General features: G+C 40.7%; 1 protein-coding gene across 5 annotated transcripts; it reads left to right on the top strand.

The window, feature by feature from the left end:
* Positions 1-5,666: 5,666 nt before the first annotated feature.
* srek1 (splicing regulatory glutamine/lysine-rich protein 1) lies at positions 5,667-17,266 on the top strand. 5 transcript variants are annotated; one of them, XM_078270967.1, is made up of 12 exons: positions 6,116-6,208; positions 6,905-7,082; positions 7,237-7,975; positions 8,331-8,446; positions 10,457-10,603; positions 11,275-11,453; positions 11,660-11,790; positions 11,874-11,982; positions 12,092-12,199; positions 13,662-13,733; positions 13,988-14,102; positions 14,966-17,266. In XM_078270967.1, exons 3-12 carry the CDS (start codon positions 7,945-7,947, stop codon positions 15,128-15,130), a joined length of 1,173 nt encoding a protein of 390 aa, XP_078127093.1. In that variant the 5' UTR covers positions 6,116-6,208; positions 6,905-7,082; positions 7,237-7,944; the 3' UTR covers positions 15,131-17,266. The 5 variants fall into 5 exon arrangements, with proteins under 5 accessions (XP_078127091.1, XP_078127090.1, XP_078127093.1 ...); XM_078270968.1 differs by having other exon boundaries at positions 6,905-7,386; positions 7,852-7,975; XM_078270965.1 differs by lacking the exons at positions 6,905-7,082; positions 7,237-7,975 and adding an exon at positions 5,667-5,928 and having other exon boundaries at positions 6,075-6,208; positions 12,095-12,199.
* Positions 17,267-20,433: the final 3,167 nt, after the last annotated feature.

The following is a 20,433-nucleotide window of genomic DNA, read 5'->3' as shown; positions in this document are numbered from 1 at the left end:
ATCCCCCATGCAAAAATGAAGAGATACACAAATATATATACTAAAGATTTACAAAAAAAAGCCCCAGTGCAAGACGAGTACCTGGTGTTGACAGCCCCTGCCAGACGCAAAGGCTACATGCATGGGGTGTCGCCAGCCCTGCCAGACGCAAGAGCTACCTGAGGCATCGCCGGCCCTGCAAGACGCAAAGGCCGGCCCTCAGGGTGAAAGAAATAAAGTCAATCGATCCCCCATGCAAAAATGAAGAGATACACAAATATATATACTAAAGATTTACAAAAAAAAGCCCCAGTGCAAGACGATACCTGGGGTGTTGACAGCCTTGCCAGACGCAAAGGCTACCATGGGAATCATTGGTCCTGCAGTGATGTGGAAGTGATGAGGGGCAGTGAAAAGCAACTTTGTCTTCATCAGCCCCGCCGGACGCAAAAGCTACATGCATGGGGTGTCGACAGCCCTGCCAGATGCAAGAGCTACCTGAGGCATCGCCAGCCCTGCAAGACGCAAAGGCTACCCTTGTCTTCATCAGCCCCGCCAGACGCAAAGGCTACATGCATAGGGTGTCGACAGCCCTACCAGACACAAGAGCTACCTGAGGCATCGCCGGCCCTGCAAGACGCAAAGGCCGGCCCTCAGGGTGAAAGAAATAAAGTCAATCGATCCCCCATGCAAAAATGAAGAGATACACAAATAGATATGTGCAGCCCTGCCAGACGCAAAAGCTACGATGGGAATCATTGGTCCTGCTGTGATGTGGAAGTGATGAAGGGCAGGTATGGACTCGGCGATTGCTCCGATGTTTCAAGGAGGAATGTCAGCCCATCCATCGTAGAGTTAATCCCAGTCGCTGTCATCAGCCCACCTCCGCCTCTTTGCAGCAGTCTCCTCCTCCTCGTCACTCTCGTCCCTGCATCTCCTGGAGCAGCCGAGGTGAGACATTGTGGGGGATCCAGGAACTACTGCCTCGTCAGAAGAATCTTCTAGGAAGATTGGCTCGATGTCCTCAGCATCCAATTCAGGGATGTCAAGTCCAACGACATCTATCTCAGAGTCGCCGTCGTCCTCTTCAGATTGCTCATACCTGTAGCTGGCCAGTAAATTATCAACAGCAGCATCGATACCATCATAAAAATGGTCAGCAGGAGGCTCAGCAGGAGGCTCAGCAGGAGGCTCAGCAGGAGGAGCATGAGGATAAGCGTAATGAGTATGGGGATAAGCGTAAGGAGCATGGGGATAAGCGTAAGGGGGATGAGGATAAGCGTGAGAAACAGCATAGGGAACAGGGTAGGGAACAGCGTAGGGAACAGGGTAGGGAACAGGGTAGGGAACAGCATAGGGAACAGGGTAGGGAACACGGTAGTAAACAGGAAAAGGAACAGCGGAACGTTGTTCTTGCCCCTCCACCCCATTGTACAGTGTTGGGAACTGCTGCTCACCTTCCGCATTACCTACCTGAGGCTCAGCCTCCTGAAGCCCGTCCACATCACCGGCCCCAACAACGCCACTCTCTTCCTCGTCGTCCTGGTAATCAGGCAGGATTGGGTCATTGGGGGGGCTCTCAGCAGCAGGGCGTTCAGAGTTCAGAGGCCAGAAGGAACCACCTGAGGAATCAAAAATGTATTCAAAAAAGTCACATTCTCCACTTCAAAAACACAGATTTAAACAGGAGGCTTAAATGCCTAATTAATAATTTTTCACCAGATGCATTACAAGCACCGTGTAGAAAAACAACCAACAAACAGTGCCACAGCCACATCTAAACATAAAATATCAAGTATTCTGCAGTTCTGCTGCTGTTATCTGAAACATTATGAAAGGACGAGCGTAATCTGATAATGCATTCAAGCTAGATAAATCTTCACTGTACACTGCTTTAGAAATGATCTAAAAGTTTTGCTTTTGGAAGTTGTGACATATTTGACAGCCAAATGCTAAATAAAGATTTACATCATTCTGACTGGAAACAGTAATGCAGGACTGTCAGTGATATTTCAAATAAGTGCAAATCTATGTCACATAGAGATAGCATTTTCATAATTTGCTCTTAGACATAGACTATGTGAGACAGCAGCCATGATTCAAAATGATTTAATAGGAAAAGGACAGTGTGCCCCAGCCGCTCACTTTTCCACACAGCTGTCAACTTTATTTTGGACCTGGATTCAGAAAACGTTATTATTCTTGTCGAAACTATTTCCCACTCTTTCATAGTTTACATGGGGCCTTGTACTCTCAGACATATGTTGGTAAAAGCTGTATACACTGCACAATATTACACAAAAATACTACATAATGATCTTATAACATCTGTTTCTTCATTTAAAGAACATGATGACTGGGGTGCTGTGCAGATACTTTGACATTTCAGTCAGGCAACAACAGTCATGTAAAAATGTGATGAATTGATTCATATCATAGTAATTTGTATCTTCCCTTTGATGAGCACAGTAGCAGCAATGAGGGACTGAAGAGCAAAAGTGATTCAGGTTAAGTATTCAGTCAGATATGACATTCAGTTCTACTGCCTCTACGCAGCAAGGGAAGAATACTTAAATCTCGTTTGCAAGGCAAAATTCCACATAAAGACCTTGTTCGCATTCGTGTTTTTGCTTCTGAAAACATATCTTGTTCCTTAATACCACAAAAAAAAATCAGATTAGTATAATAGCAGTCAGAACAGTAGGCCATAATCCTGTCATGGTGCATCACATTTCCGTTGTTTCAAAACAGGTGGCTCTGACTCTATTCAGTGATATAGAGAGAAGAGATGATGTTCATGACACTGTGGGAACTGCGTTTTTTTCAACAGCATAATATAAAGTTTGCAATAATGTGTGAAAAACACTGATATGTAGCCAAAACGTTTGATGCGCAAAGATATGCGTGCGCAATTACGCACGCTTAAACGTGCGTAATTCATTTCGTTAATTCACGCGTAATTAACAACAGGGCTTCTCCAAAAAATAACCCCAGCTAAATATGTGCATCTTCACAAAAATATATATTTTTTTATATTTAGTCACTCCCCCAATTCATAAGTGGAAAACATATTTCATTTTATTTCTATGGTTCATCATGCAGCGTGGGGGAGACGGTGGCATTTTGAACGCAGGATGGGCACAGTCACTGCATGACAACCCAAACTAATCTCTTCCATTTAACGTTACAAGAAAATACCACATGAACTAGCAAAGTAGGCTATATTTCAATGTTATGATAATACAAACATGTCAAGTAGAAGCTCTGGGAGATTACTGAACCGCTTTAGTTTTAGGTGCATTAACTGTCAGACACTTTAGTTCACTTCATCTCCTTCGTTCAGGCTCATAATAACGTTGATCAGAAGTATTTGAGAATTAGGCTACTTCACACACACGTGATAACGTGAACTTCAAAGAACCCGACAATATCTCCGGATACATTTTAAGCAGCAACCTCAGGTGTGCTCAGAGGAACGTGCACTGATTTGATTACACCTGCACTTAAGTTCCATCGTTTCCATGGTGCACAAGAAAATTAATTTTTTGGCATTATTCGAAAAAATGGCCCAGTTGCCGTCTTGTTTTTTGTTTTTGTTTTTTTTACGTTTTCGATTTCGATTTGCTATCAAACAAAAATAACAGTGTTTCCAAACCACTAGCTAGCTAGCTACACCATTGTTAACATATTTCACACATGTCCCACCACACTCGGTACATTCTTACCATATCATTATTATTTTATACCGAGAAAACGTCAAGTGTTTTCCTAACAGGCCATCTAAAAATATAATAATTCTTTATTTTGTATTTAACAAATTAACATAATGAAATGCCAATTGTGTTCTAAATGTCTCTTTTAAGGATTTAATGAACATAATAATATAATAAATACATTTGGCATGACATTAAAAGATGTCTCACCTGCAAAGTGAGTGGTCCCTGTGGTCAGCAGGTCCTCCCCTGCAGGGGGTCCGCTAGAAGCCATTTTAGCAGTAGGTTTTGCTGGAGTTTTTCTTCAGGTATCAGTTTGTTTTTCAGAAGTTGTTTTCCAGGTGATCAGGTCTCCAAGATTTCAACTGTCCAGTTTTTTTTGCAGGTCAACTTGTGTCAAGTCCAAATGCAAATGAGAAATTAATCACCTTGGTCACCAAGTCAACATTCTGTTGCCATGACTTTTACTGACGCACGTGCGTGCGAGCGTGTGCGTGAGCGAGTGAGAGAGATTCTATACAGTAAATTGATAATATATGTAAATTGTTTGGACTTTTGTGTGTGTACTTTAAGTGTTTCCATAAATAATTGATGTGTATGATAGTGAACACACCAGCTTGACCCAGAGCTCACTTACCAGGTTAAACTAAGAATGAATCTGTCAGCATCAAGATTACTATAGTTAAGTTAAACTAAACAACATTTTGATTAACTGAAATAAAAATAACTACATCCTTCCAGCAAGTTTCATGAAAATTGGGCCAGTAGGTTAAACCAACTGAACTGAAAACATAACCTCCTTGGCAGGGGTAATAATAACAAAGCCCCAATTTATACATCATATCATTTTGCGTTTTTTATTTGCCGCTGGAATGATACAGAGGAGCCCAGGGTTCCCCCAAAGCTCCAAGTTCACTGTGTGGCACAACGATGCCTTGACACAATACATGGAAATCACAGTTTTGGATATACAGTACATAGGCCTATACAAATAATATAGGTCTTTAAACCATCAATTATGATTCTTTGGAGATGCATACATGTCTGTATTTAATCAATTAGTCATCTTCATTTGACAGTCAAATTGATCTTACCCATATCTGCCATTGTGCCACATAGCCTCTGTTTCCTGAAAGGGGTTTCTCATCCCAAACACTATACCCACTTCATTTCCACGTTGATTCGTCAGAAATACGTCAGACAGCCTATTTCAACGTGTAAAATGTAATTATTTATAAATGGGTGGCGAAATGTAACTAATTATATTTAGGCTACTCAAGTAATTGTAATACCAATTCGTACTTAAGTACTGTACTGTACTAATTTGAGGTAGGCCTACTTGTACTTTACTTGAGAATTGCCATTTCATGCTACTTTATACTTCTATATCTATTGTACATTTTACTCCAGGACAATCATTTGATGACTTTAGTTTTTACAAATAAAGATTTGTTTGCATACAAAGCATGAGTGCTTATAAAATATGATGCTTTGTTAAAAATGTAACTACCCAACAGTTTATACAAGTAGAGCTGAAGCGATTGGTCGATCGATTAGTTGACAGAAAATAGCAACTATTTTGACCATCGTTTAAGTCATTTTTCATAGACAAAATTAGCTCCACCTCAACCAAATACAACAGCAAAATGCTGCCTTTGAGTAATAATAATGTAATATTATATATAATAGTCTAACAGTCACAGGGGGCTTTTTTGCATTGAGTACGTTTTCCTGATTATTTACATGCATAACATTGTCAATAGAGGACTTGTAACAGAGTATTTTTTACATTGTGGTGTTTTTACTTGTAAGTAAACGGTCTGAATTATAGAATCTATGGTCTGAATACTTTCTCCATCACTGCAAATGTGAGGATCTTTCTGTTGCTTCGGGCCATGGGTAGTAATATACCATCCAAAACAATAGGGGGCGGTAGTGCATCTTAAAGTTTATTGACAACTCCGTTAGAAAATAATAAGAGGAAGCCAGTGAAACCTCTCGCTTCGCCCAGCTGTCCATATCGCCGAGCGGGGTGACTGAGAAATACATTTTATAAATAATTAAATACTACGCTTTAAAGATAGGTAACGCCTTTATCAGTTTGCACAATGAGCGGGATACCAGGGACTGCCGTCGTCCAGGTCACCAACCTGTCCTCGGCTGTGAGCAGCGAGCAGATGCGCACTCTGTTCGGTTTCCTGGGAGACATCGAGGAGCTGCGGCTATACCCGCCCGAGTAAGAGCAACCTTCCCCGGGATGGCTAGATAGGCAACACCGCGGTTCTGCGGCCTTTCTGCGGTCCATATAAACATACAAATTAAGAATTCACGGTTGTAATAAATAACTAACCCGCCTTTTTCTGTTTGTGTTTTCTTTCACAGCAATGCCCCTCTGTCTTTCTCCTCCAAAGTGTGCTATATAAAGTACCGAGACCCCTCCAGTGTTGGTGTGGCCCAACATCTCACCAATACAGTTTTTATTGACAGAGCTTTGATAGTAGTGCCATGTGCGGAAGGTGAGTGCAGCCCGTTTCGTTCAAAGGAATGAAAATAAAGTGTCTGAGTTGTCTCAGTGGACTTGCTATGGCCTCCTCCCCTTGAATCCAACCGTTTGGTGTTTTGGTTGAATTCTGGTTTCTTTCTATTCACATGGAAAATTGGCAGGTTGTGCCATTGGGTAGTTCAACATTTGTCACAAGTATTTGACACAGGTGATTGGTTGTATCACCTTAATAAAAGCTAGCTAGATCATTTCTTATTAGCGCACAGCCAAGGTTTCTGTTTGCTGTCACAAGGTGGTTTCTACAGATAATATTAGACCTATGTTGAATGTTTTTGAAGCTGCAAGACTTGCAGACTGCATTATTTACCTCACTGTAAACACTGGATTCTGTGGAATCTTGTAGCGTGTTTTTTTTGTTTTTTTTTTTTTAAATAAACTGACATTAATGTTACTTGTTTCATGGAAATGACAAACTAAGTTCATGGCATCACAGCTAACTCAATCCCCTTTCTCTCTTTCATTTTTGGTGCTCATTTTCTTTAAATTCCCCTTCCCTTTGGTGCAACTGTTGTTCCCTTGTGTACAGTCAAAACAATGATATCACCTCTAACTTGATGCTTTTTGTCCACGTGACTTGGTGCTGGATGGCTACTGAGTTTATTAATTTGGTTTTGTATGTTTTTTCTGTGTGATTATGTGTGCATATCAGATGACTAGACTGGCCCAGCTGTTACACTACACTAGCCTGAGTCAGGCATTGTTTTCCAAGCCACTATCCCCGATCGGGCCAACGCAGCCTTCAAGGGGGAATGTGACCAGGAGAATAGCCTGCTGAACCTTCCAAGATGGACACCTTGTCTCTTTTTATTTATTTATTTTTTCTTTTGGTTTGTTTCCTTTCATACTTTCCCATGTTGTCTACTGTCTCTATCTAGAAACTACAGTATTGCTTATCTCTAGCTTTGTGTTTATATTTGTTATTTTGGTTTGTTGTTTTGATTATTGTCCAACCCCCCACCCCCCTCTCTCTTTCTGCTACAGCTGCAGCTTGTGTGTGATTGAATTCTGTCCAGGTTGCTACGGCATACCGGTGGGATGTGTATCACACATGGGATGCTAAGAGGATCACTAACACTTTACTCTCTTGTCACCTACTCCTGTTGTCATAGTGAGGGGCTAGACATTATAAAAGTGAGATCCAGTAGAATATTTTAAATTCTATTTGCGCTTTTCACCTGTGCTGAAATCTGTAGTAAAAGGTTTTTTTTCTTTTTTTTCCTCACATTACAGCTCTGGTATGGATGTTTAGTATTTAATAACAGTCACTCTCCGTTCAACATAATTTTCTCTTTTAACTTAGAAATGCGTGACACATGCATTAATACTTTGCGCCGTTATTTTATATATGTTCTACAATAACTTTTCAAATGGTAATTCATGCTCAGTGCCTCCAGCTGTAATGAACTGAATTTGTAGTTATTTTGTTTCTTATTCGTCTTAACGTAGCTCTCTTCTCCAGCTATAAAAAGCAGCAGACTTTAATGGAATGAGCAAACTTCCTAATTGGTTGAATTTATAGCAAAGGCTTGGATAACATTTCCTACAGTTCTTAAAATTGTTGTTCTTTTCTGTATCTGATGTCCTGTGTGCTATTAGTGATGCAGCCATTGGGGTTATCTTGTGTTGCACACCTTTCCAACACTGCGAAAACGATCGCCCCACGGGAAAAGCGCCCATGCTTGATATCGTATGGTTCATGACCAATATGTTTCCAGTACAGGTGACCCATGCATCAAAGTGTTGACTCATTCTCTGCATTGTAATTTTTTTTTTTTTTTCTTTTTTTTTGATCTATGAAAAGAGACCAAGGACAAATCAGTGTTCTTTTGTTTTTGAAAAAAAGTTAAGCTTTTTATTGAAAATAATAATTCAGATTGACTGAGAATAATAATTTAACAAAAGCAAAGTAAGGATGCTCGGTCTCCAGTAGTAGACAGTAGAACACTTGTAGGTTGTATAGGGAAGTGTATGCTCTCTTTCTCTCTAGAATACAGTGGGCTAATTGTGCAGACATAGAGGAGACAGTGAGAAGAGTCCCTCTATTGCCTTCACTAATATCTGCTTCTGTCCTGCAGGGAAAATCCCAGAAGAGGCCAAAGCTTTGTCACTTTTGGCACCTGCCACCCCAGTACCCAGTCTGATTCCTGGAGGGGGACTGCTACCAATTCCTACTCCAGCTCCGCTTCAGAATGTGAGTCAGCATCTTGTGGCCCTCTTGTCGTCTGTTTGCCTGTTATGTAATTAGAGATGCACCGATTACAATTTCCGATTTTTCATTGAGTTAGGCCAGCAGATACCGATTTTAGCCGATTCCGATTTCATTTTTTCTAACCACTTTACAGCACACACAAATATTTATTTATATATATCTTTTCTTTAATAGAACATTTTGCATAGAACATAGAAACATTTTTGAACAGATAATCGATTGCTCTAAAATAGAACTATATAAATGACTCCTGGTGTGGGAAATTCACAAACATCTAAAGTGCAATGTTATGGAAGAACCATTTCCTTCTTTTCACATCCAATATCCAACTTAAACAATGTGATCTATTTAGCAAACTAAATTTCTGTATGGAAACAGGTAATGGCAATACAATAATTTAGAAATAACAAATATAAATAAAATACATTTAAAATAGCCTTGCAGTATAAAGATATTTCTCGAAAGGCCGTCTATAAGCAGTAGTTGTTAGAGTGCACGTCGGAGAATAGCGCGGACACAAGCTTCACACCCGGCGGAAAAGAGAGAGAAAAGAAAGAGTCTGTCGGAGGATAACTAGCCAGTGGAGATCGTATGTGTGCGGCCTTGAGAACTGTAAGTCGTATAACTTATGTTGTCAGTTCATTGTTAGCTGGTGATTTCATTGTTTGTGTTCTTCACCTGCTAGCCAGATTGCACGTGGCTGTTGATTCGATATAATGGCGATTGTTGAACGCCCTTGCTCACGTTTGTATTTTATGTGCATTAAGATAATGCAATTAATAGTGGGTTTATTGTTATTATTTGCTAGCCTATATATAATTCCTATGCATTGTGTATGGTAGCCTTTATAATGTTATTTATTTACAGCATTTGACCGGCACAAAATCGGCATGTCAGACTGACCGGTCGCCGGTCATGGCCGATCACGTGAAAAACGGCCAATTCCGGTCACCAGCCGGTCAATCGGTGCATCTCTATATGTAATAGAGCTTAGCTCGGACCCAAAAAAATCAAGCCCGACCCTACCCGAGCCCGTGCACGTTGTGTCCGAGCCCGGCCCGACACATTAACTGTAATTATGAGCCCGAGCCCGATTTGAACCCGACAGTTTCTGAATACGTTAATTGATGTTCTCAACTACAATTCCGAGTTGTTTGAATAACAGAAATCTGTTTAGAATTATCTTAATGAATAATGCAACAAGGAAGAAGCATGTAAACTGCGCTGTTTGTTTATTCAGAATGGAAGGGGGGGGGGAGGCGATGTAGCCCAGTTTACCTCACACTCTAGTCAGTGCAGGACATACACCCAGAGCTACGGGAGAAGGTGGAGAGGCATAGCTTGCTCCCCACCGAATAAGGCTAATAAAGTAATGATTAAAAAAAATGCAAATGCGATCATAGCAGCGTAAAATGTGGGGCCCGGCTCGGGCAGAGAATCTAAACTCTAATATGTAATGGTTCATTTCCACAGCATGGTTCAACTTGACTCACTTTTGTTACCAGTACTTTTCTCTCTTTTTTTTTGTTTTTTTGTTTTCCACTGGGGATAGTACCCCCTCAGCGTTGGTGGGTTTCTCAGCTGATCGCCTTAGCGTGACATCATCTTCAAGCCGACACACTTGCTGGATCCTTTTATCGACAACAATGTCTGCACTTTGCAATTGTACAGCGTAGTGAATGGCGTAGAAATCTGTGTCGAGGGAATAAAATAAATCGCGGATGATATTTGACAGTAGCTTGGCTATTTAAAAATGGCAAGTTTGTGCAGGATGTCCTTTGTCACACTAGTAGATGGTTCTCTCTGACCAATAAGTGGTCTGCAGTGTTTTAAGTCCTTTTAGTGTCGGCTCAGCACACAAAAGAAAGGACTGGGTACACACTCCACAGCTTTTCTTAATAAAAGAGTTAGCTGTGTAGAGCTGTGCTGTGCCATTCAGTGGAAATACGGCATTAGTAAAACTGTGTGTGTGTGTGTGTGTTACACCTGCAGCTGAACCTTCCCGTAGTGAATCGGCTGTCGGCTGCTCTGGACCCCACAGCATCATTGCTCTCCCAGCCCCCCCTCATGGGAAATGTGGATCCCTCAAAAGTCGATGAGATCAGGAGGACCGTTTATGTTGGCAACTTGAACTCACAGGTAACATAATGTCAAATCTGTGTTTACACTTAATATAGTGAGTATTTACAGCAGCAGGGTGGTGTATGTGTCTGTTGCACATGTTCGTGTGACTCATTTGTGTGTTTTTATTTAGTTTTCGGACAACAGAGGTACAACATATATCACCCTGTGGGAAGTACACAGGCAATATTTGTTCGCAGGATTAATTATTCTCAATTTGTTAATAAGAAACAATAGGAAAAATACAGAATATCACCGGACTTATCTTTTTTGCCAGCAGTCATTTCCCTCATTCATATTGTAATGTAAGATGCCTTATTTCTGTCTTATTTTTTAGCCGTCCATAAGTATTCGTGACAGATCTGAACAAATTATAGTTTCAACTAATAATGGTCAGAGGAAATTGTTTGTTCATAAGCTCTTTGTGACCACTAGAAAACATAAATGAAGTTGTTGTTGGACCATGTAACGCTGATGATGTAGGATACCCAATCACTAAAATAGGTCGATTGAATAAGTGAACTCTCAACCCGACTGATTTAGGCCCAAGAGAATTAAGATAAATTACAACTCAAACGTGTTGTAATTTATCGGAAAGCCTCAATGTAGTTCAGGCAGAGTCTCAAAGCTTTACATTCTGTAGCTGCAAGTTTGTTGTCCTTCAGACCAGTTTATCTTTCTTTCTACAGACCACCACTGCAGACCAACTGTTGGAGTTCTTCAAGCAGGTGGGAGATGTGAAGTTTGTGCGAATGGCTGGAGATGAGACTCAGCCGACACGCTTCGCCTTCGTAGAGTTTGTTGAGCAGGATTCCGTCGTCAGAGCCCTGACCTTCAACGGAATCATGTTCGGAGACCGACCCCTGAAGTATGTATTATTATTTTTTAAAAGACCATTCTACAGAGCAGTACGATGACGTCCACAGCAGACGTTATAACTCAAAAAATGTTTAATTTATTTGCTCCGAATATAGTTCTCAAAGAAACAGACGTGCTCAAAATGACACTAATCACGACAAAGAACAAAATACCTGTTAGTGATTTGTCAGTTGATAATTTATTTATGTCTTTCAGGGTTAATCATTCCAATAACGCCATAGTAAAACCCCCAGAGATGACGCCGCAGGCTGCTGCTAAGGAGCTAGAAAGTGTGATGAAGAGGGTGAGAGAAGCCCAGAATACCATTGCTGCTGCCATAGAACCAGGTACAACATTTAGATTTTCTGCATCTATCAAGTTTTAGATTAATGGAGTTGTTCTGATGCTGAGGCTGCCTCTCTTCCTCTAGCGGACATAAAGAAGCTTTCTTCCAGTCGGTCTATAAGGTCACGCCGGTCACGCTCCCGCTCCCGCTCACACTCGAGAACGCACAGGAAAAGGTCCCGTTCGAAACACAGGTGCCCAACTAATACTCGGAGCTTTGAGATTTCACTTGCACAATGTTGTGATCATATGATTGTGATTTCCAGTCAGTGACGTTTTTTCTTCTTCTCCGTGCTATTGAAGCAGACCGGTGCCAAAGTTGTGTCCGAGGAATGACTCCCACAATTCCCGAAGCAGCCACAAGAGGCGTTCTCGCTCCAGAGACAAGAGACGCAGTCGTAGTCGCTCTAGGTATGTTGGAAACAAACAACATATAAGCAGTGTTGGGCAGAAACACATTACTTAGTAATATATTACTGTAATATTGTTACTTTCCACAGTAACGAGTAGTGTAGGGGGTTAGTAACGCTGCGTTATTGCATTACCCGAATGTGATTTGTTTTCAGTCCAAGTAGGCTTTCCTATACGATGACCTAACGTGTAGGCTTGTCGTAATTTAGCGCGCAGCAGGCCAAAGGGCAGGTCACGCCGGCTACTAGCTTAAAAGCTAAACGAAGGATGGAAGATGATGGAGAGAGGAATGCTTTCAACAGCTGGAAGTATTGTCATTTATACAGTATAAAGGCTTTGATCCGAGTGGGAACATCGATGACATTTAGCATGTGACTGTTAGCGGAGCAGAGCAGCGTCCCTCCCCTTTCTCGCTGTGTGAATGCAGGCAGAGCGAGTTACTGTAGTTATGGGAATCTGCGTCGCCAGGTAAAAACTCGACAAAAAAAACGTAATAGGCCCATGTAAATGTGCGATAGTCTTTGTAACACATAGTAACAGCCTGAATGCAGAATGTTTGGTGGTGATGGCGCAGTGGATATAACGCATGCCTTTGGTGTGAGAGATCTGGGTTTGATTCCCACTGCGGTACATCAACCAATGTGTCCCTGAGCAAGACACTTAACCCCTAGTCGCTCCAGAGGCGTGCAACCTCTGACATATATAGCAATTGTAAGTCGCTTTGGATGAAAGTGTCAGCTAAATGACATGTAATCTAATGTAATGTTTGCAGTTCTGCAGTTTGGCTGATTGTTGACTCCTGCTGTAAGGTGAATTATTGTTCCAAGAAAGTAGAATGAGTTCTGAAGGACCTGGAAGGTTGTGCGTTTGTTTTGTGGCCGCAAAACTAATATAGTAACGTAACTAATTACTTTTGATACTAAGTAATAAGCAACGCAACGTCATTACTTTTTTAAGGAGTAATTAGTAAAGAGTAACATTACACTTGCCCAACACTGCATATAAGGCATTGATGTCCAAATCACCTATTTTACAACCAAATGGTGTTCAGACGTCTAGCTGGATGTGCAACACCATCTGCTGCTGTAGTTTAATTGAAGATATTACAGTCCTGCAATAATTCAGTTAATCACATAATGTATTATCAAGAAAACTAAATCTTATCCACTCTGGTGTTATCCCTGTCCTGAGCAGTAGGGTTCACCAGGTACTTAATGAGTCTATTAGGTGCCTGGATTTGGCTCCTGTTGTGCTGCATCTGGCACCATGGGGGGGGGAAATGTATCTTATTATCTTAAAAACCTTTTAATACAATAAGGTGTACATTTATGGATTTGTATCACTTTTCTGACCCATCTATGTTTTTGTGTCCTTAATGCATGTACTCTCTACTTTTTTCCCCGTAAGTAGCTCATATTGTCTCCACAAAAGGTAGTTAATCCAGTTAATGTGGTGTTATCAGGGCTCGCAGGAGGACGAGTAGGGATCGGTCCTGGAGCCCTCGTAGGAAAGTCAGATCACCCTCACCAAAAAGGTAAGTCCATCAATTCTTATCCTCCTAAACTGTTTTGTTCGTCCCATGTCTTTCCTATGTTTTCTGAGTGGATTTACAACCATGTGTGGACAGCACATATCAGTGATTTTGTTGCCTCGCTTTGCCAGACCATCCACACACTGCGAAGCGGAGGAGGGTCTGGCTACTCCACATAGCATTCCGGGATAGGAGAAAAACGTGCTCTGGTGTATTGGCATTTCTTTAAACCACTTGTTTGCGTTGGTTTCTTTTAGAGGTAAGAAAGACAAGAGGAGGGAGCGCAGCAGAGAAAGAAAGGGCCGCTCTACATCCAGGAAGAGGAGCCGCAAGGACGAGGACAGGCTAAAGAGCAGGGCCAAGCCAATGAAGGTAATAATAAAGCTTACACTTTCAAACACCTCACTGAAATAACTCCCCTGTTTAGATACTCGCTGTTACCAAAATCTGCTGAAGAATTCCTCCTGGTCGAGCAGGCAAATAAAGCTGTTGTACTACTGATAATTTGAACCGAGTGATGGAAATTGAGGGCAGCATATGTACAACCTCATCTGCGCTTCAGTGTGATGTCTGCAGCCAGGCAGGCTTTTTGTGACTGAACTTTGACCAAAACGCAATCCTAGGTAAGGTGTACTGAAGAAGGAACATACAGTAAGTTATAATTATAGTTTCTCTGCAGCGATGGTCGGGGCCGAGCATTTTAAACACGCAGGGAAGGTAAAGATAAGAAAAAGCAGGAACCATGTGCACATGACAAATTTGAAAATACGGAATTGAACACAAAATATGACTAGGCGCTGTCATTGTGTTTTGTGTAGAGTATGGTCCTAGTTTTTCAGTTAGAGTTCAATTCCAGTTCAAATTTAATTGTTTTTATTATTTCTTATCTACACCAGTGTGTCCTTGTGGTGTTGGTTTTGTGATTCTTGTGATTCTTCGTGCGTGTTTTGGCTGCTGTTACGGTGCAATTTCCATTTGGGATCGATTAAGTATCTATCCGTCTTTGTCCCAGGTCTATTACTAATAAATGAATCAAAATACCTTAAGCAAGAAGCTTAAAGGTAGTCCTGAAGATGGGGAACGAATTAGACCATGTCCACCTGTCCTCACAAAGTACCAGTTAGACAGACTAGACAGATACGAGACAACTGGATCCTCTGTTAATATACAGACTCCAATGAAACATCTCCCACGTCATCGTTAGTACCTGAACCTTATCTTCATTTGAATTTCAGGTGCAAAGGGACTATGACAGAGAAGAAAAGGACGACTATGTAAGTGACAGAGAAGACTCCGTCACGCTCAGCGAGGACAGGATGTCATCACCCTGCACCCAGCATAACGGCAGCTACAAGACTCACAATGAGTATGCATCAATGGGCGCAGACCGCACCAAGTGACTTTTACATCACTATGAAAAAAAACTAATCCCGCTGCATCAAATGATCTCAGCGGCCATCACGTGCGTATACACTCATCAACACCAGATAACCACTCACAACAGCGCGTTTTTCCTCCCCATCACTTGATTTCTACAGCACATTTGTGGCATCACATGGATCCTGTTATTCAGCTAATTTTCAGTATCCCACTCAAAGGGCAAGTGAGCACTCGGTACAACAGAGAGAGCCCCACCTTTCCTGTTACCAAGGAAGCCGGAGATTTTGGGACTTGCAGAAGGGGCACGATGTAATGTAAAATAACAGAACAACACTAAATACTACGGGCTCAGAAAATCCCGTAAAGTTGAGTCGACGCCTCATCAATAACTTCCTAAACACGAGGCTGTCATATCACAATAAGATATTGTGTCCACCTCCTGTATGTGTTAATTACATAAATAACTCAATACTTTTATTCTTTCTGTATAGACCTTTTCAACAGCCTGGCCCCTTAGGTTAACTTCCTGTCAGTTGATTTAGTCACATAGACTGCAACCCGGAAATCAACTTGGGGCCATTTAGAATGTTTATGTTTACAACTTTGAAATGGTCTATAGATGCTAAAACTGTCACCTCCCCCAGCAGACGAGACAAACGTGCATGCCTGAAGCAGCTGCAGAGCTTTTAAATAACTCCTCATAGTCCGTCACATGAAAGACCAGCCTCAGAGGAGACCGTCTCAGGCAGAGATCCCACAAGAAGAGCAGAGTTAATACTTGTTAAACAATTTGAAGCCAGATTTCAATTACGGATTGGTCCCTTGTTACATGGATATTGCCTGATGAAAAGCACCACATTTTGCTCTCCATTCCTCCTGTGACATCTTGAACACACACTTAAATAGGCTTTTTGATGCATCTAAGATTATCAGTATTTGTCATACTGTAGTATGTATGACAAATGAATCTTACATTATGCTTATTATCTCATTTATTAGATGAGATTGGAACTGCTTGAAGTTTTTCAGTGGTAGAGAGTTTTTAAAATCTGTTCCTTAATGGCTGGTGTGTGAGAATCAGTTGAAAAGTGTGGCTCTCAAATGGATCAGTAACACACACTATGGTCACATCGCCAGACCTATCTCCGCAGCGCTGGAGTGAGGTCCGGCTGCCCCGCTTATCTATTCTGGGATAGAGGATAAAAAACATCCTGGCTTGTTTGTATTTTAAAATAATTACAACAGCATGCAGTGACATGAGTTTTGATTTTGCCCTTGCAAAATCAAAACCTGAGGGGAGGGACGAGCTGGATGATGAGCTTCATCCCAGCACTTTACCTCTGGTGAGCCGTACTAGTAATACACAAAGAGGTTAGCTGCAGAAAAGTGAGGCAATTTAATCTGCTCTATCTGTGCAGTGTGCACAGATGCAGGCACTCTAAGGCAAAAAAAAAAAAAAAAAGGCTTTGACTGTCAGATAACCTAGATTGCAACACATTTTTAAGCTTGGCACACTTCTTCTTCAGACAGCATTTAATACAAAGTATTACAGTTTTAACACAATCACTGCATTAAATCCGTATAATTCTGTAATGTCCAACCACAACTGTCTTGAAGCCCCCATTTAAATCATCAGTTTCTCATATGACTTTTCATTTATCATATAGCCACTTTTTTCAGACTTTGCAGGTTTGCATCAGTTGCATTTGCAAAACAAACAAAAATATGATTATAGTATAATCCAGGCCATTGTCATGTTAGGTTCTGTATTTAGATTTGCTGATCACTAACGCACCAAAAAACAGAACCAACAAGGTCCGCACCAACTAAACCAGATACTTTTATTGGGCCACCTGAAATGTTTAAAAAAAAAAAATTGACATATGTCATTATTGACAAACATTTGTGACATATGTCATTATTTACACCTTGTGAGGTAATATATAAGCTTGCCTCTCTCTGACTCTGGTCTCATGGGGTGGAACTGTTTTTCCTCTTTATTCTGCTGCTCTGGCCTTGGTGTGGCGTGACAGCAACTTCCCATATTCTCTTTGCTTGTTTACTCAGTGAGACAAATATTGAATACATGTTTCTTCTAGGTGTAAGAACATGAGTGCTAGAATAAAAACAATTTTTCTAAAAAAAAAAAAAAAAAAGCTCATTTGCCCTTTGTGTGGTGTTAAAGGGACATTTAACCAGGTCTTTAAAGAGTCCTTTGTTCCCCGTTCGGCACCATTTTTTCTCCATTATGGGAACTGGGACGACCTGCAAAATGTACGCTGTTGATTTTAAGACTGTGCTGTAAGTGCTGTAATTATGTAAAAGGCACAGTGGTATTTTACGGTTTCTGTGTTGCTAATGTATTGTTTTTAAAAGATGCATTGCTCATTTGGTCAACATTAACGCATTGCTTTTGTTTTTTTGTTGTATAGGTGTACATGTTCTTGCATTTTTATATTTCTGATTAGTCGCAACAATGTATCATGTTCCTTTTCCGGCTATTGTTGTAATGCTGTGAGATAAAAAAATAAAAAAATTAACTGTTTTTATAGATACAAAACAAGCCTATACTGTAAAGAACAATTATGCTGGTGTGGAAAATGTCTGTCGGCTCATATTGCTCAAGAAAGTAAGATGCAAACAATGTGCTGCCCACAGTGGCAGTCTACATATGTCACACGTCAACTAACTGCTTGCAAGCACAGAAGGGTAAAAAAAAGTGCCTAGACTAAGATTGTACAGAGTATTCTAATAAAATATGGAGACTTATTGACAGATGCAACCCAAATTTATTGTTTAGGATGTTAAATAGCTAAAACTAATGAAATGTTCTATTTAAGTATTGTCAGCTGCCTTTAATAATTAATAGAGTGGGTTAAACATTCATGGGACTTTTGTCGTTTATTATTATTAGTACATAATTTGTTTTTCTGTCATTTTTAGTGTTGCAGTTTCAGTTTGCTGTATTGTGATTGTGTCAAGTATGTGTCTGCAAACTAGCCCCAGTTTGAGATCAGTGGGTTTTTTTTTTAAGTTTCTAGGAAAGCTTGTTATATGTTACTATTAAGGAGAGTAAATTTAAGGAGACTTAAATTCCACTTCTATGGCTTTTACAAACCTAATTTAAAAGTATTTCTTTTATTTTTTGTGTACACAATGCTTCAGTTTGAAGTGGTGAACATGTGATCAAGTTTAGTACAAAAGCATTTCCAACACAACTGACAGTATATAAAGAATTGTATTTTTTATATCCATGTATCCACTATGTACGGTAAATACTGTAGAAATGATTCATAGTTTGCTCCTGGGGGGGGTTGGGCACTCAATATCTGTGTTAGGGATTGGATGTAAAGGTTTGGTAACACTGGTTTTGAAGAGCTTGGGTGTGTATATATGTACGTTGTCCTTAGTTTGAAGATACATCTGATCTGTTTCCATAAGCCACTCAATAAAGACACTTTTCATTTATTTATTTTGCTAGAGTGCTTTTGTTGTGTGATTGCAGATCAGTCAACCTTTGCTTTCCTGCTTTCAGTGGTTTGGGTCTTAATGCTGCAACTGCTTAATGCTGTCTTAATCCCCAGATGTGTTTCACTGTGGACTTCAGGGAGCGATCATCTGGGTCAAGGACACTTGTATCTACATGACTGCCATCCATACTTCTTTTCTTTTTTTGCCATGCTAGCAGTGTGGCTCTAGGTATGGCAATGTTGGTCCGTCGGTCCACCACTTCAACAACTACTGGATGGATTGCCATGAAATGGAGGAAATTGTTATTGCAATTATGAAATTGTGAATGGATATTTATGGTTCTCGGAGGAGCGTCCTACTTTGGTGATCCCTGGCTGTTCCTCAGTTTGAGGTCCTGCTGTTCATGCATGCTCACTGTCACACTGCCACACTGCTTACAAAGCACTTTTCCTCTTCGGTCCCCCTACAGGTTGGAAGTGAAATTGTCCATTACCGCTATCGTATGTCTCATTCGAACTACAGATCCACGACCCGATCTGGCAAACTTGTATAGTGCGGTTAGAGGGCCGCAAAGCGAATGCAGAAGTGCCATTCACCCTGTTACGAGTTGATGAACCACTGAAACGATTTTGGAAACATTATTTTAAGGTACAAAATAATATTTGGTGTTGCTTTAAACACTTGAATAGAACGGACCCATCATCCCACTTGACACTACTATAATTGGAGAGTGATGTGTGTGTGAACTTGATCATGAGTGACTTCCCACACCAAACAGTAAGAGTTCTGAAGTAACATTAAAAAGGACGCCCCATTGGTCGTCTCATGTCACACAACTATCTGACTTTTCAGCTAAGCTCTGGAGGACAATCGGCTCAGAATGAGGCTGACCAGGTCATTGGAGCTGCCTTAGGCTACAGTTAAATACTCGTGCTCTCCTAATAACTCTTTCCACCTGCAGATGTATTTTGTTAATGTTTATGTTCCTCTGTTTTACCTTTCTTTTAAAATGTACAAATAAACATTCACATATTGCTGATTCACTGTCTTAGCTAGCTGCTAACATTACAGTGCTAAAAAAGTACCTGTATAGCTGATTCATCCCACACTATAACACCATTTAAAAACTATCATTTAAATACACCATCTTATTCAGACATGGCCTATCATGGCCTTGGTTATGTGGGTCTTATTTCAAATGAAGTGCATGGAAACCTGTTCCATGAGGCTACAGCTAGGTAAGTTACTCATGCTTTCTGATTAACCCTTTCATGCATGGTGTATGCACTATTAAGTCAATTTTTTTTCTTCCAAAGGTGTCATTACATTAGTGCATGGTGACAGAATAGAGTTGAGAAAAGAGTTGTATCAGAATAGGTTTACATGGTTTAATTTTCAAAAAAACACCATATTTTTGTTGTACTGCACATTGCTGCAGCTCCTCTTTTCACCCTGTGTTCAGGTCTCTGTTTTAGCTACAGTGAGGCATCTCACTTCTGTTCCATCTTTGTTGGGAGTCGCACATGCGCAGTAGCTAGGTAAGGACTACTAGCCAGTCAGAAGCAGAGTATGAGTTTTCTTAATACATCCATGGTATGAGGGCGTGCCACGCTAGCAGCTAGGCGAGCATTATAACGTGTTACAAAGTGACGCACGTTTGTCTCTGAAGTAAAGGCTGGACTACAATAGAGCTGTTTGGAGCAGTTTGTGAACAGTGTTTTCTGTTGGAGATGGTAAGACCCTTTGGGGTGGACTTTGGGCTTTTTCACTTTGTAAACCTATAACGTGCATAAAAAACATATATAACACAATAAAGGAAAGAGAAAAAGCCAAAAAGCATAATAAGAGCACT

Source organism: Sander vitreus, chromosome 16 (assembly GCF_031162955.1).
Source record: "Sander vitreus isolate 19-12246 chromosome 16, sanVit1, whole genome shotgun sequence".
Classification (NCBI taxonomy): domain Eukaryota; kingdom Metazoa; phylum Chordata; class Actinopteri; order Perciformes; family Percidae; genus Sander; species Sander vitreus.
Note: the sequence above shows the minus strand (reverse complement) of the source record. Positions and strands in the feature narration are given on the sequence as shown.

Bases quoted from the DNA above. Each gene is read 5' to 3' on its own strand.
- srek1 (XM_078270964.1), top strand. From the start codon at position 5,801: ATGAGCGGGATACCAGGGACTGCCGTCGTCCAGGTCACCAACCTGTCC. The intron at 10,604-11,274 runs GTAACATAATGT...TTCTTTCTACAG, and splicing joins TTGGCAACTTGAACTCACAG to ACCACCACTGCAGACCAACT. The intron at 14,103-14,965 runs GTAATAATAAAG...TTTGAATTTCAG, and splicing joins GCAGGGCCAAGCCAATGAAG to GTGCAAAGGGACTATGACAG.